The sequence below is a fragment of the Periplaneta americana genome, chromosome 7, assembly GCF_040183065.1.
Source record: "Periplaneta americana isolate PAMFEO1 chromosome 7, P.americana_PAMFEO1_priV1, whole genome shotgun sequence".
Taxonomy (NCBI): Eukaryota; Metazoa; Arthropoda; class Insecta; order Blattodea; family Blattidae; genus Periplaneta; species Periplaneta americana.
Genome location: NC_091123.1, coordinates 144,948,683 through 144,964,252, shown reverse-complemented (window position 1 = coordinate 144,964,252; position 15,570 = coordinate 144,948,683). Strand labels below are relative to the sequence as shown.

At 37.2% G+C, this 15,570-nt stretch overlaps 1 protein-coding gene across 1 annotated transcript in view; it reads right to left on the bottom strand.

Moving 5' to 3' along the window:
- LOC138703519 (aminopeptidase N-like) overlaps nucleotides 1–15,570 on the bottom strand; it is a 37,201-nt gene that overhangs the window by 6,458 nt on the left and 15,173 nt on the right. The window contains exons 6-10 of the mRNA XM_069831433.1: nucleotides 14,261–14,450; nucleotides 8,385–8,586; nucleotides 6,466–6,743; nucleotides 3,757–3,959; nucleotides 1,190–1,348 (exon numbers count right to left, since the gene is read on the bottom strand). Of these exons, the coding sequence (XP_069687534.1) occupies nucleotides 1,190–1,348; nucleotides 3,757–3,959; nucleotides 6,466–6,743; nucleotides 8,385–8,586; nucleotides 14,261–14,450 (1,032 nt within the window). The remainder of the gene's footprint in view (nucleotides 1–1,189; nucleotides 1,349–3,756; nucleotides 3,960–6,465; nucleotides 6,744–8,384; nucleotides 8,587–14,260; nucleotides 14,451–15,570) is intronic.

Here is a 15,570-nt window from a genome sequence, read left to right as displayed (position 1 = left end):
ATAACGGCAGAAACACAAAATTGCATCACCAATAACGATGACCAACATGGATGTTATTGAAGGCATTAGTCCTGATGCATTTCTGGACGAAGGGTTGGAGAACAAATTTTTTTACAAATTTTATGGCTTTATTTAGGTTAATAGTAACTTAAAAAGAACATAATTAATAAAAATAAAGATGAAAATTTTCCCTGGGACTGAGGAGGTTAAAATAAACCTATCAGCTAGTTTGAAAGAGCTTGTATCTGCTTCTGATATATTACTAAAAACAAAATATCAGAATTCATTGTCTTATGATGCAGAGTTACTAGAATGACTTAGTGATTTATAGCAAATGTTTTACGTCAATTTCAATAAAACTGCTTTCATAACACAAGGACTATCAAACTGTATCAACAATTCTTACCATAGTGTTTCTGTGTAAAACAAATGAAATATTACATAAAAATATGCTCCTAGATGATATTAAAAGAACTACAGGGTGCAATTTAAAAATGTTCTTGATGATGTTACAACTTGCACAATATTTACCGAGTATTTTGTTTCGATAAGTATATTCCTTTCTAAATACAAATCTCTTGATTCAGTTTTAATTGTATTTATGCTTTACTTTTGAAATACCTTATGTGTATGCTGCCATAGCCAAATATACATTACACTATGAATGTCTTAATATTTTGAATGCTCATTTCTATTTATTTAACCTCGGTAGCGTAGTTGGTATAGCACTGGCCTTCTGTGCTCGAGATTGCAGGTTCGATCCTGGCCCAGGTCGATGGTATTTAAGTGTGTTTAAATGCAACACACTCATGTCAGTAGATTTACTGGCATGTAAAAGAAGTCCTGCGAGACAAAATTCCGGCACACCAGCGACACTGATATAACCTTTGCAGTTGTGAGCGTCGTTAAATAAACATATATATATGCTATATACGCTATTTATTTAATTTTGATTATTGTGAAATGTAATTTCTTTGTTAATTTCCCAAATGTATAGCATATATTTAATACACCCTGAATACTTATATGCCCTGAACTGCCATAATCTGATAAGAGATGTTACTAGGCTTGACATATTGTGTGATGAAGTGAACAACATTCCTGTTCACGTTTAAGGGGATTATTGTTTTTTTTTTATTTTAGTTTGAAATGTTTACAAAATCAACCCTCTTGTTAGGTATAGACCAACCTTTGGATGAGTGAGATGTATCCTGGACATTTTATCAAGCTCTTCTGCCAAAATTTTCGTTGGTAATAGTCCACATTGTTGAGGTAATTATTCAGCTGTTGCATATATTCCGACCAGTCTGTTTCATTTTTCATGAATTCAGGACAAAATATGATCAATCTGAAAACAAGAAGAAGCAAAATGAAAAATTATTGTGGACATTACCAAAGAACTGAAACTGAGCTATGCAAAGCATTGCAGTCTCGTATATATAAATTGAGATCTGAACATGTTGTACTGTATAAGTCTTTATTGTCACAAAACTTCGTGAGTTGTAATTAGTGATGTGAGAAGGAAAATTTTCGATGAGTCCAAATGGTTGCTTTCTTCATTCTCTTGCTTACAGCCTCAAGAAGTGCACATATATTTCTCATTCAGTATTCATCAGCTATAAAATTGACCAAGTTCTGCATTAAAATGTGTTGCCCTGCAAACACAATACCAGTTTGCATGGGAAAACATTTTAATGTATAACTTGGTTAATTTTAATATCTTAAAATTACTTTCACAGATATAAAGTTAAGAGTTCATATTAAATTAATCTAAGAAAAAAAATATATATATATATATATATATATATATATATATATATATATTTACTTTTGAAAGTGTATGTAACCCCTTAAATCATGATGACATGTTTAGGGTCGTTGAAATAAATGAAAGTGAAACACAAGAAGCTGATACCACTAGGATTGTGATTATTGGATGAGGCATCTTATCATGCATGTGGAGTCTTCCCCTGATTTCTTGAAAGAATAAATCGAAATGGAAGCAAACATCAGAACTTAGAATGCCACATTCAACAATGCGTCATCGCCTAAAGAAGGATGTATTGGTGAAGATATTTCGATCTGTTGTCGTCAATGAACTTGGTGATTCTGATATAAACAAATCACGAGGAAATGGCTTCTTTATAACTGAGTGTGTGATTTAGCACAGCAAGTGCAAAAGCAATGGGTCTTTCTAGACAAAGGAAAATCCACACTTCTCACTGGAGTTGGAACACAATCCACCACATGTTATGTTGTGGACAAGTCTTACTGCGAATTATGTGATTGGGTAATAATTTTGTGAATGGTCTGTTAAAGGAACAACCTACCTGGAAGTGCTTCGGACTTAAAAGTAAGTTTACAGACTTTAGGTGAGACATCCATTAGGAAAAAGCAACTACGAAGATCATTTAATAAATAATGCAGAGGTTGGTAGAACTGTGAAGTGGATGACACAATACCAATGAAAATTACGTCAGTTGCAGTTGAAGGCTTAAGGAAGAAAAATGTATGTTCGTTTCGTGTTTAGGTAACGAGAGCTAGAAATGGAGCCTATACGTGTCTCGAGTACTGTGACAATTGATGATCAAAGATCGAATATTTACATGACAAAAACGCCACAGAGATCCACAGTGCTTTGAGTGGAGTTTGTGATGAATTATAGTGGATCATAGTAATTTCTCGTTGGGCTACTCGTTTTCATGATGGTCATGTCCGCATAGATCAGAAATGGTGAAAACATCAACAAATGAAAAAAAGTGTGAAACTTGTGATGGATGCTGTTGAAGAAGATTGTAGAGCAATATGTGAGGAACTTTCAGAAGCTATGGGGATTCCACCAACTTTAGCATTCAGTATTTTGACAAATGATTTGAAGAAGAGATACATTTCTGCATGAATGGTCCCTCACTGTTTGACTGCTGAACAGAAGCAAAAACTTGCGGTAACAAAGATTCGACGTTGAAGGTCAAGCTTTTTTTTTTTTTTTTTTTTTTTTTTTTTTTTAGAATTGTCGCTATTGATAAAACGTGAATTAGACAGTTCGAGCCAGAGATTCTATCTTAATGTATAATTTTTGATCTTCAGTTGTCACAGTACCCGAGACACATGTAGGCTCCATTTCTAGTTCCCATTACCTAAACACAGAGTATGCTATGGACGAAACGAACACACGTCCTTTCTTAAGCCTTCAACTGCAACTGATGTAATTTTCGTTGGTGTTACGTCATCTACTTCAAAGTCGACTAATCTGTACATTATTTATGAAATGACCCCTAAAAAATATCCTCATAAGTTGCAAAAATAAAAAAAAGTCTGAACTATTTCGGAGTGAAGATGTTTCAATGTCGGACAAAAGAATCTAACGGAAAACTAACATTATGCAAAAAATTATTAATTCTTTCCTCGCAACTGACGACAGAAATGTAATAATACAAATACTATTTTTGAAGATTGCTAAAAAAATCCAGAAGCATTTCAGTGCATCTGTTCATGTGATTAAAGTAGCCAATCATCTTACAGCAAGAAAAGGAATTTTGAGAACTCTTGTTAGTAAGAGCGGGAATAGTTTGGAACCACCTAATGTGAGAAAGGTACTAGATTTTTATATACTTTTGATGACGTTAGCAGAGTTATGGCTGGTAAAATGAACTATGTAAGAGAAGATGGCAAATACATTCAGAAACAAAAGAGGCTAATATTCTGTACTGAGGCTCCATGCATTCTATTGAGGTAAGGTTTGCACCCCTCTCTTACCCAGTTGTGTCATCCCTCACTGGATATGTAGACATCACCGCACTGAGACTGTCGTGGGTCCTGTTGATGTAAGGTTGGTACCCCGCGCTGCCCAGAATTCTCTGTGTATTGTACCAGAACATTTGACGCTGGTAATCGTAGTCTATAAAATCTGGCTCCGACATGGACTCAACCATGGGCACCAGCAAGCATCGAATGTACGCCTGTTGCACATAGGAAGTGAAGTCTGTATTAGATTATGAAAGATCTTCAAGACCTTAATTTCTGAACAATTATTATCATTAATAAACTAAGACTCGACAGAGATCTTACTTTTGAGATCACTATCTTGCTAATTTTGTTTCGAATGAAAGTTTGTGACAAAATGCGACATACAGCAAAGTCAAATTACCATGTACAACGTCCAAAGTTTGCCGAATTATTGGCTGCAAAAGTAGTGAACTTTCGCCCCCCTTTTCTTCATATACCTCTCTGATTTCTAATTTCGTCAGTTATCTATGGTAGCTCAGAGCCACCGTATAGTGGAGAGTCCTGATTTCGAGACATCTAGTTTTGCTTTTTTTCTCTTTCTTCGTTTTTCCATGTTATTCACTTTTGGAACTACTGCTACCATAATATCGATTTCTTTGAAATATTTGGGGGGAGGGAGGATAGGACTCTGAATGGATGTCTGTAGTTATTTAATTGTGACTCCTTCATTTAAATTTATTGTGCATCGTCAATCCCATAGTTTTGAATTTGTTCAGTGCTCTATGAACTGTCGGTGCATTAATTTAGGAAAACTTGTTTTAAAACCTTATAATACTGAACAATTACACAGTGGTTCATTCATACGATTCACACTAGTGTCCTGCAATGTTCGGACATGAGAGAGGCAACCGAAACTTCGTCTTATTCCATATGAAAAACTAATCGCAAAAATCCTTGAGCGGTTAAAACTTGATGGGGTGGGAATGGAAGTCAAACGAATATTTTTATAACAAGGTGGAACAAACACGACAGGCCTCCTGCAAAGCGAATGTCGAACTTCGCCATACTCGACGAAAGTGAACCGAACATAGCGCCTATAATGCACGACCTAGTTCACACCAATTCGCCTGAACTGCTCTAGTTAAAATTGTCGCAATTTGCAGAACCGGTTGTTAAATTTATTAAGTTAAATCAGTCAGGTTTTCTACAGAAAAGAAGAACATTAACACGAAACTCCTACTTTTAATATTGCAGTGAACATAATGCAAAATAAACGACAATACAGCTCGAAGTGATCATATTAAATGTATTACTAATGTACAATAGCGTGCAAATTAATCCGAACAACGTAATTACTTATGCAAAAACACTCAAACGGGATAAAAAAAAAAAGGATCTAAGACATACCTCAGCAATCTATGTGGCCTCCCTTGTTCCTAATAACAGCTCTGAGATGATTTGGCATGGATTTCACTAATTTCCCACAAATATTCTTCATTTCTTCATCGCGAAACCATACACCAATGAGGGCAGAAATCATCTTCTCCTTTGTAGAACAATCCTTTTTTTGCATTCTTCTTTTGCAAATTGACCACAAGTTCTCAATGGGATTGATGTCGGGTGAGTTGCCTGGCCAGGGGAGTACCTGAATATTCTTCTTGTTGAAGAATTCTGTAGTTTTTCGAGATGTCTGGCATGGTGGCAGGTCTTGTTGGAACACACCTCTGCCATCCGGAAATGATTTTTGCAGCTGGGGTACGATTCTGGTTTCCAATAAGTGAATATATTTGTCAGAATTCATCATTCCCTTGATAGGTATTAATGCTCCAGGCCCTTCATGTGTAAAACAACCCCAAAACATTACTTTAGGGGGGTATTTGGGTGCTTGTTGGAGATGAGCTGCTGTTACTTTTTCGGATCCTTTCCGTACGTAAGAAACATGGTGGCCGTGGACCTCGAAATGAGACTCATCGGAAAAAAGTACATTCTTCCAGTCATTCACTGTCCAGTGTTGATGTAATTTTGCCCACATTAAGCGTTTTTTGCACATAACAGGGATTAGCAGTTGCTTCTTAATAGGCTTACGAGCCCTTCGTCCAGCTTCCAAAAGCCTACGCCGCACTGTTGTGGCGTGAATATTCGCCCCAGTGGTAGCCATTAACTCGCGGGTTAAGTCGACAGCAGTTAGTGTAGGATTTAATTTACTTTTCCTGACAATTAAACGATCATCTGCAGGTGAAGTCTTCCTTTTCCGGCCACAGTTTCCTTTTTTCAGGGGTGTGATAGATCCAGTCTCCCTGTATCGTTTTATGATCGAATTAACAGTAGCCATACCGATGTGACATTCTGCAGCAATTTGCCTCTGTGTCATAGAAGAATGCTCTGCTAATGTTATAATTTTATACCGTTTTCGTGGAGTTGTATCCATTTGTGAAGACAACACAATGTACACAGGATTGCAGTAATTATTAAGTCTTCAACACAACTGAAATGCTTGTAAGTACAAAACGACAGGCAAAATGTCACATATTATAAAAAAAAAATAACGACAGACCTTCAACAATGGAATTACACGTACTACAGATGTCAATTAAAGCGGTATGAGCAGCTGTGAGGCCAACAATGACAGAAAATGTAAAAATATGTCGTGTTCGGATTAATTTGCACGCTACTGTACATTGCTGTGTGTATTGTATCATGTTGAACAGAGGGATGCTAGGCAGGTTTGATGAAGCTTACATTCAACATATCCTCGATGGGAGTCCACTGGTAAGGCCTGTCATTGTGCCTCGCGAAGGTGGCAACAAATGGCGCCCACACTGAGTAGTCAGTCTCGTTGAAGAGGAAGAGCGTCATATTAAGGGCTGTGTGGTACTTAAGCTCACCAGCAAAGGCCAGCAGCAGAGCATCCTGCAAGAGCTTTCTGCGCACCAGTGATGGTAGTTTCACTTCCGATGAAACAAGCGCCTGGGCTAATAGCTGCCAGTTGTGTGGGTCGTAGTTCACTGGGAATATGGCTGCCAACACATGAATAAGCTCGTACATTTTTATTGTTGAAAAATTCTAATTGCAAGAGTGGTGTAAGTGTAAAAACTAACAAATATCTTCACTAATATTAATTGTTTTTTTTAATATCCTAAGCAGTACGTAATTAGCTTAATATATTTCCTAAGGGACACTAGAACTGAGTTTTTACGAAAAAAAAAAAGTCTAAAATCAATATTAGTTTTTTTTTTTGTACGAAAATATTCCTTGAGCACCAGGAAGTTAATAGTACTGTTTTTTTTTTTTCTTTTTTTGCCTCTATGTTTTCTTTGAAGTCTAAAAGCGATTTTTATATATGCCTGCTCCATATGTCAGTATTGCATCCCCTTTTACAAATTTGCCCTTTTCTCGAAACGACATTTTTAGATGTTCAAAATGCTCCATGAGCTTGCATGTCACTAAATTCACTGAAAATATTCGCACATGTCCATGCACTGTTATCTGAGGTCTAAAAGTTGAGAAATCTTAAGTAGTATCTTAAAAATATTATGTAAATAAGAAACATGAATAAATAAATGTCTGATTTTCAAAAATTTGACTCTACAATTTGGAATTTCTCGTTAGAGATCTTCCTCACACTGTCCTAGGGTAGTGCTCGATCTTCTTCACACTGTCCTAGGGTAGTGATCGATAGATTTTTGTCATCACACTTTCCCTAGCTGAAGAGGCGAACTGAAGCCGAAACAGAGAAAACGCAAAATTAGAATAGAGTTTACATTCTTTAAAATGTACACGTTTGTGTTTATCGTTGGATCTTTGCCAAGGTTTAATCCTTGTTTGCATTTGATATTACAATCTTTGCAGTCTTTGGATTTTCTAAAGGCTTTGACCAATGATGCATAAAATGGGACGATAACTTTTACCCAGTTTGCGAATCTCCGATTTTGAACCGTTCGGTTCTCATCAGCACGACAAAGAAGTCGTGGATCAGTAATTTTGTCAGAAATATTGCAAAAACAAAGTCAAAAGGCGTAAGTCAAATTCCAAATTGTAGAATTTGATACACCTCCACAAATGCGGCTTTGTTTTTTGACTTACGTCTTTTGACTTTGTTTTCCAAAAATGTATTGTGTCTACTGTAAAGTAGCCTAGATATGAATTTCTGAACGCTAAAATTTTGCCTGTGGATCAGGATCTTTACGAAAAAATAGGAACTTGCTGTATTTAAATGTAATGCGCAAGAAACATTTTGATTATATCATTAATTTGCATAATTAAAATAAAATTAACTTCGAAACGAGCAGTCCAATTGAGCTGAAAATTTGCTAACACCTTATTCTTAATGCATCTAACAATTAAAAATGAAAGAAATAGGATTAAAATTGTAAACATTTCAAAACTTACCCCTAGTGTCCTGTAAGTACAAATCTCAAGGAACTTAATAATAAATAATTAAATTATTTTCCCTTGTGTCAGTAAAATTGTACAGCACTCAAACTATAAATGTGCTCTATATACCAGTGTCTAAAAAGTAAGAATTCTGACTTACACCTATTTTGCTCTGAAGAGTTCATATCTCTCTAATTCTCTAAAGAAAATAAAACTACAACATTGAGCCAAGAAATGTCCAGGTGCCATAGCACACAAATTTGATAGCTACTACATTACATTACCTGTGTCGGTGGGGTTGACGACAATGAAAGCATCTGCGTCTGGCAGGCTGTGCAGATTCATCTCCCTCTCCCCCATCCAGACAGCAGGGCTGACAGAAGCAAGGTCCAACTTGTCAGAGGTCAGGTACTGGACGGGGATCCACCATAAACAATCGTTCTCCTCATAAGTCAAGTTTTGTGAGGGCTGTGCCGACATCACATGCTGTGAGGTGATAACAAGCGACAATATTACAAAATGTTTGCAAATATAGTACAGTACTGAAAAAAGAATGATTTTGACAGAAGTACACTTATCACTTTACTGTTTACAATTTATAGAAATATTAAATTACCTTATTGTTTTATAATGAGATTATAACTATATTTATTACCTGTGAAGTGGGTGTAGCTCAGGTAATCTTTGCGAATCCTCAACCCCATCTCGCTATCACAACTTTCATCGACGCTAAATAACCTAGTAGTTGATGCAGCGTCGTTAAATAAACTAAAAAAATATGTATCTGTCAAGGGGTTTAGGAATTTTCGTCACCGGAACTGTCGTCATTGTATTCTATTTGGGTGCCAGCGGGAGGCTGAATTGTAAATGAACTACTGAGTAGGCTACATTTTGTATTAGTATTTCAAACAAAGACTCCTTAATCTTCGTGTACTTTACACATTGCTAGGTTCACCTGGGTTTCGATGGATAAGATAAACGTTTTTCATAAGGTAATCATCAAGACTATTTAATACGAATGAGGCAGCAGAGCAGCAAAAGTTGCGACGATGTTTGTGATTGACAGACACACAGTGGAACGTCAAAGAAGTCTCAAAATTTATCACTTGAGCTACACAATGTCATTATTAAGGGATGAACATACATTTAATAGGTAGGCTATAATTATCTGGTGAATAAACTTATACTTAAAAAAATAAAATATTTCGTTTTATTTTGCCACTCGATGCAATTTTAGTAAACAGTTAATTATATAAAAAAATACAAAATAACATTTGTCCAAAGTGGTCTCGTAACTCATACGCTTGGCTTGGCTGCTTTTCGAAGGCTGATTCTGGAACAGATACTTGTGCTTAGGCTTGCTTTTGTCTATTGTGTGTCTTATACAGTGTTTTTCAGAATTCAACCGAAGAAATAATGTCTGGTTATAGAGGGGTTGTGAACAAGCAATTTGATATAAGGAACCCAGGTCTCCGACGAAAAATATCTGAGTTATCAGCTGAAGCGTTGGGCCGAATAACGGTCTGTGTTACAATTTTTCAAAATCGACTTTTTAATGGAATGATGCTCTATATAGTCTTACACAGCTGTCACAAACATAGTTTTTCAATATCTGTATCATAGGCGCTTCTACACAAGTTACAACCATGACTTTCTTGGTTGGAACAACGGTCTACAATGTAACATTTTTGTCCTCTTGCACAGTTAGCAGATTGTAACATAAACCGTTATTCGGTTTAACCTTCAGTTGTTAAAGTTGTTTACATTTGATACTCATATTTCACTATTAAAGTGAAATATAAGTATGGGATGATGTGCAATGATTTCGGACCTTATTAAAGATTGCATGAAGCCCAACTGTTCAGAACTAATCAACTGCGTTTGCAGAATTTAGCCTTTACAGTATCTTTAAAATTGCCAGCAAATAATGAGACAGCATGCCACTGTACTGCTTGTTTCACCCTCATTCGTTTTCGGTATTGTATCTATTTTAGAATGGAATTGTTGACATCAGGCTCTGGTATAACGGACAACGCGACATACTTCAGGTCAGAAGGTATAGTCGCGACGCTATTATTCCCGGCGTGACTCCTCTTTGTTTACGTCTTACGAAGTGAAGGCTCTATAAAGTCTAGGTAGGTAGTATCGTTCGCCATTTTTGTTCTTTCGTTGCCGAGCTACCAGACGAGGAATCTATTTGCCACACCGTTAAACATCATGTCGTAGCTCCTATGATAATAAATCAAACTCACTGTAATTCAGCAAATAAATGAGCAGCAAATAACGTCTTCGTGTGCTTTCTGCGAACGCCAACGAAAGAGCCAAAATGGCGGGCGATTGTATTAAGTATTTATCGAGCCTTAAGAAATGAATAACGTCTTCCTCAGCGAATCACAAGACGCACACGTTTAAATGTAGCCGACCTACAACGTGATTGGCTGCCGGAAATTAGAGCGACGGGACTATAGTATGTTTGAATCTGACCACGGTAGTATTTTTTTAATTCAAATAAGCTTAGCTCTTATTTTATTGATGAGGTATCTGAATTCTTTCTTTTCTGAACCATCGAAATAGGCCTATGTATTGTAGTATTTTGCTCTCAGCAAGAACATACTGTATAGTACTACCCATTGGTTCATTACAGTTCACTTGAGATCAAGTCAGTTGTATTGGACTCCTATGGAGCTCAGTTAGGTATTTGTTCGAAACGCGCTGGCATTTGGTTGCATGAAGTGACGAATCCATGGCCTTTTAGTGTTCGGTTATTATTATTTTCATGCATTTTCGTACCATTTTAATGTATATAATGTATGAAATTCGTTGTACCTACGTAGTTTGCAATGGTTAAGCCAGAATAATTAATAAACTTCAGAAAACGTACCGGTACTTGTTTTGTTGCAGAAAAATACTGTACTTAAGGCGGAGGTCGTTACTGTGAACTATTCCTGTAACTTGTTTTCCAACTAACAGTGAGTAGTGAAAGAATTATTTGCTTTAATTTATTACAGTACATGTACAGTAGTGGCAAAAAAAACCTGACCGGTCTTTGTAGCTGATTTCAGAGCCTTGTTCACAGTGATAGCACGATAGACTGGTAACTAAGACTTTCGTGGTTCGAATCCTGCCTGGGAAGGAAACTTTTTTTTCCATTTTGATTCTTCACCCCGATCAAATTCTCAACACACAAATCAATTTCAGTACACACACACTATTTGACTCCACTATTCAACACTTTTCAACAATCAAACGCACCCACATAACAGGCAGAGAAGTTCGAGATGACGCCGAGATCTAGTAGGCTCTGAGGATGGTGTGTTAAGCACCGAAACATCTGTAAGCCGCACAAATTTACATAATTAACACGAGTAAGTCCGCTAGTTAATTAACTTTTTTTTGTTCCTTATTCAAATTTATTCCCAATACTTTTCGATTGCAGCGATATTTTACTACTTAATTAACTTATTATTCCCAGAACACGAATTTCACCAGCTTATTTTCTAATGGCTTTCGAAATGGGCAGTCGAAACTACAACAATTTCAGTAGATTACTCGCTATCTTGTGAATCTGGGCGTGGCATGTGCAGTGGCTCATTTCGGGGACTTTGGTTATTCCGTCGGTCCGGTTTTTTGCCACTACTGTACGTACTGTAGGCGTACTGTACAGCAATTCCTGAATATTGCTTACTTTCACCTCTAAGGAAGACGAACTTTCGACCTCATTCTGTGACAGAAACCATCTACAATGTTTACCGACTGTGACATAGAGACATAACAATATTGTATCCGACACATTTCCAAATGTATCGCTATGTTACGTGCAGGTGGTGTACTGGCCCAAAAATATTTGAAGCCATTTCGTGTGAGTTTGAACACGCAGACCCCTAGTTCCTCTATCTCAAAATACTTACCTAGGATCCTTCTACAACATGGATGGGCATCGTGCCTCACTTGAGAAATAATGCTCACTGACCTTCACAGAGCTTATCGCTCTGAGTGACATCACCTTCACAATCCCCGTCCCTCCCTCACGCAGCTCCTAGGCGTGGGCAGGTTCTATATCAGTTTCATAAGCAATATCAGTGGTGGCCAATGGCATTATCAAAGCAGTGTGTACGCGTTAGAAAACGATTATTTCATGAGAAATGGGAGGAAGAGTTTTTTTGCTGTTTAGAAGGGGAGAACATACGATGTATGTTATGCTCGAAAATCCTATTAGGCATTAATAAATGTAATATACAACGACATTACTCCTTATGTCATAAAGAACATGCTGAATTAGAAGGTAAGACAAATTAAATATTATTTTTCGTATTATTCCGAAGAAAATTTATGATCTTAACATTTGCATAGTATACTAAATACGACATTATACCTTAAACACGCTGCATTAAAAGGTACGAGGAATTAAATGTTGTTTGTACGTATTATTTCCAAAAGAAATTAAAAAAATATATATTAAATGTGCGTAGAAAACGAAATATGATTTTCTGAAATTATTTTATGTCGAGAACGTGCAAATCTATTAAGTAATCTTGATAAACGCCAGAATATTCAAGAAAATAAACGTAGACAACGTGATGGAATATTATTGGCTAGTTACGCAATTTCTCGCCTGCGATTTAAATAAATTCAATGATGGAGAAATAGTAAAGAGGTTTATGATTAAAGCTGCCGAATTAATTTGCCAAATTGAATAAAAGTTTTCGAGTCTCTCACGTTAACCAAGCGCTTTCCTAATAATTCGCCACTGACCGCCTTAGCGATTACGATAAGGTGATGCAGGTCACAGCAGTTTATATTTCTCATCCTACTCTGCAGTCTCCTCTCCTAGTAAACAAACTATTTCAAACCGAGTGCCTCACGTAACCGAAAATTGTGCCCATGTATGTTCTACAACCTCTTAAATTTTTTCGGTTGAATTCTGAAACACCCTGTATATGCGATGATTGTTCAAGTCCAATAGGTGGCCCAGATGGCATTCGTGAATGCGATGCTGACAGATGGGCTATCCTTCCCTAGCCTTGATAGAGCCAGCAGGTCCCATCTGCAGACGAGTAACATAATAAGCCCCAGGACTCGAAGTTCCAAGACCTCCCTATATCAACATCGGGAACCCGTACTACCCCCAAGACTTCATATACTCTATTTTTTTTTTTTTTTTTTTTTTTTTTTCATTTTCATGGAGGGCAGTTTCATAGAAAGGACTTTGCCGACAGACCTTTTACTGCCCCCTACTAATTGGTTGTCATAAATAAATGTCTTCCTTACGGTGACGGAAATCTTGTCTTCTCCTGTCAGTAACCAATCACAACCCTTGTTCAGAAGAATTGACAGGCTCTCGTCAAATCCACGTGGAGGCAGAGTTGCCGCATCTTTTCCGAATTCCAAGAATCCCGTCAGTCTCATTTCAAGGGTCAGCAGGATTGTGGCAACTGTGCAATGTTGGGACGAGGGGACAGGATGGAATTGTCAGATTTGAATAATTTCAAGGGAAAAATTGTTCCGGGGCCGGGTATCGATCCCGGGACCTCTGGTTGAACGTACCAGCGCTCTACCACTGAGCTACCCGGGAACTCCACCCGACACCGTCTCAACTTTTCCCTTTATATCCACACAACTCGCGTGGGCTGACGAAACGCCAGAGACCCACAACGAGTGCACACAATCTCTGTGTGACTTGGAATTGTGGTTTTCTGTTAACGTACACAGTAACGTATATATTATGCAAATCTAGTCTTTCAGGTGAAGCTCCCTGTAAAGCAGATTTGAATAATTTCAAGGGAAAAATTGTTCCGGGGCCGGGTATCGATCCCGGGACCTCTGGTTGAACGTACCAGCTCAGTGGTAGAGCGCTGGTACGTTCAATCAGAGGTCCCGGGATCGATACCCGGCCCCGGAACAATTTTTCCCTTGAAATTATTCAAATCTGCTTTACAGGGAGCTTCACCTGAAAGACTAGATTTGCATTGTCAGAGTTGTTTGTATAGGAAGTCATAAATCTATAAGTGGGTGTTCAAAGGACCACCGAACTGCACTCCTTGAAATAAAATAAGGTATACTAGCATATGTTTCTTGTTGCTGATTGTGTAGATAAAATGAAAGGAAGGTGTTGAGCGACAGATACGGCAAATGCATACAATCATGATGTTGTTTTCCTCACCTGGCGCAGCAGTGCTGAGTTGTCGCTATAATCTCTAGTTACGATCAGTATAGGGAAGGTACTGCAGTTTCCATGCAGCCAGGATGCCGCAATCTGTCCCACTGACAGCGACTGGGCCAGAGTCTGATCAGCGTGCGCCTGTTCAGTCAGGCTGCTCCAGAGTTCGTTTTCTGTGAATGTCCCGTACAAACTGCAGACAGAACCAAGAATGAGAGAATCAGAAGAGAACTTATATGGGGGAAGGAAAGATAATAAATAAGACGAAGGAAAAAAAGGAAGTGGAAGAAATAAGAAGAAAGAGTAATGAAAGCGAGCTATAAAAATCAGTGCCATTATAATGACTGGAGTCCGGATTTTCATGTAATTACATATTTTTATGCTCGATCATGCCGAAATGTAGTAATTATACACCTGGTAGTAGCCCTTTAATGCACCTCATTAAAGTGCACCTATTCATTATAGTTCAGTTCAGCCAATGAGAAATCACCATTGTACCATTATAAAAGCGCAAGTATCGATTATTCTCGGATATGCAATCGAAAGACAATTAGCGAAAAGTCACGGAGGCTGGAAATCCAATACTGTCGCAGAAGGTTATGTTCTGTTACTACAATAATTAGCGTTAATTGTAAATAATATTCAAATAAATTCAATTTATCATCTCGTTTTTCAATTTTAAATCAATTTGCAGGTTATAACAAGACTAATGTTCATGTTATTCTCTAGATTATATCAAGGTGAATGACATTCGTTCCTAGGAAAAAATCAATACTTTCGCGTCTGCGCACATCTCACAATTTAGGTCAGTTCCGCTCCTCACTTACATAACCATAACATGAATACTGATGAATAATTTCAAGTTATAAATATGGTCGAGCATAAAAAGTCGTATGAAACTTGCCTATAATGGTAATTAAGACGCTCGTATGAAAATTATGAAACTCGCTTGCGCTCGTTTCATAAACAAACATACTCGCGTCTTAATTACTACCATTATAGGATCGTTGCATAATGTACTATTCCCTTAGTAGGCCTATCTTAAGGGTATATGTACTCGTACGTGAACGACCAGAAATATTATCAGAAAATGCAGGCTCTAAATTTCTAAAATTTTATGAGGAAATGACCTCAAATTGGACAAACATTACAAGGTACCACAACAAGACTTATTAGAACTTAAATATCTGATAAAAGTATAAAAAGGTTACTAATAATATTTTTTAAGAATTCACTTTTTACTTTAATTTAAATTTTCCAAAATTTGAAAATTTTCACACATATTATTTCATAACTCCACAACCATTAGAGAT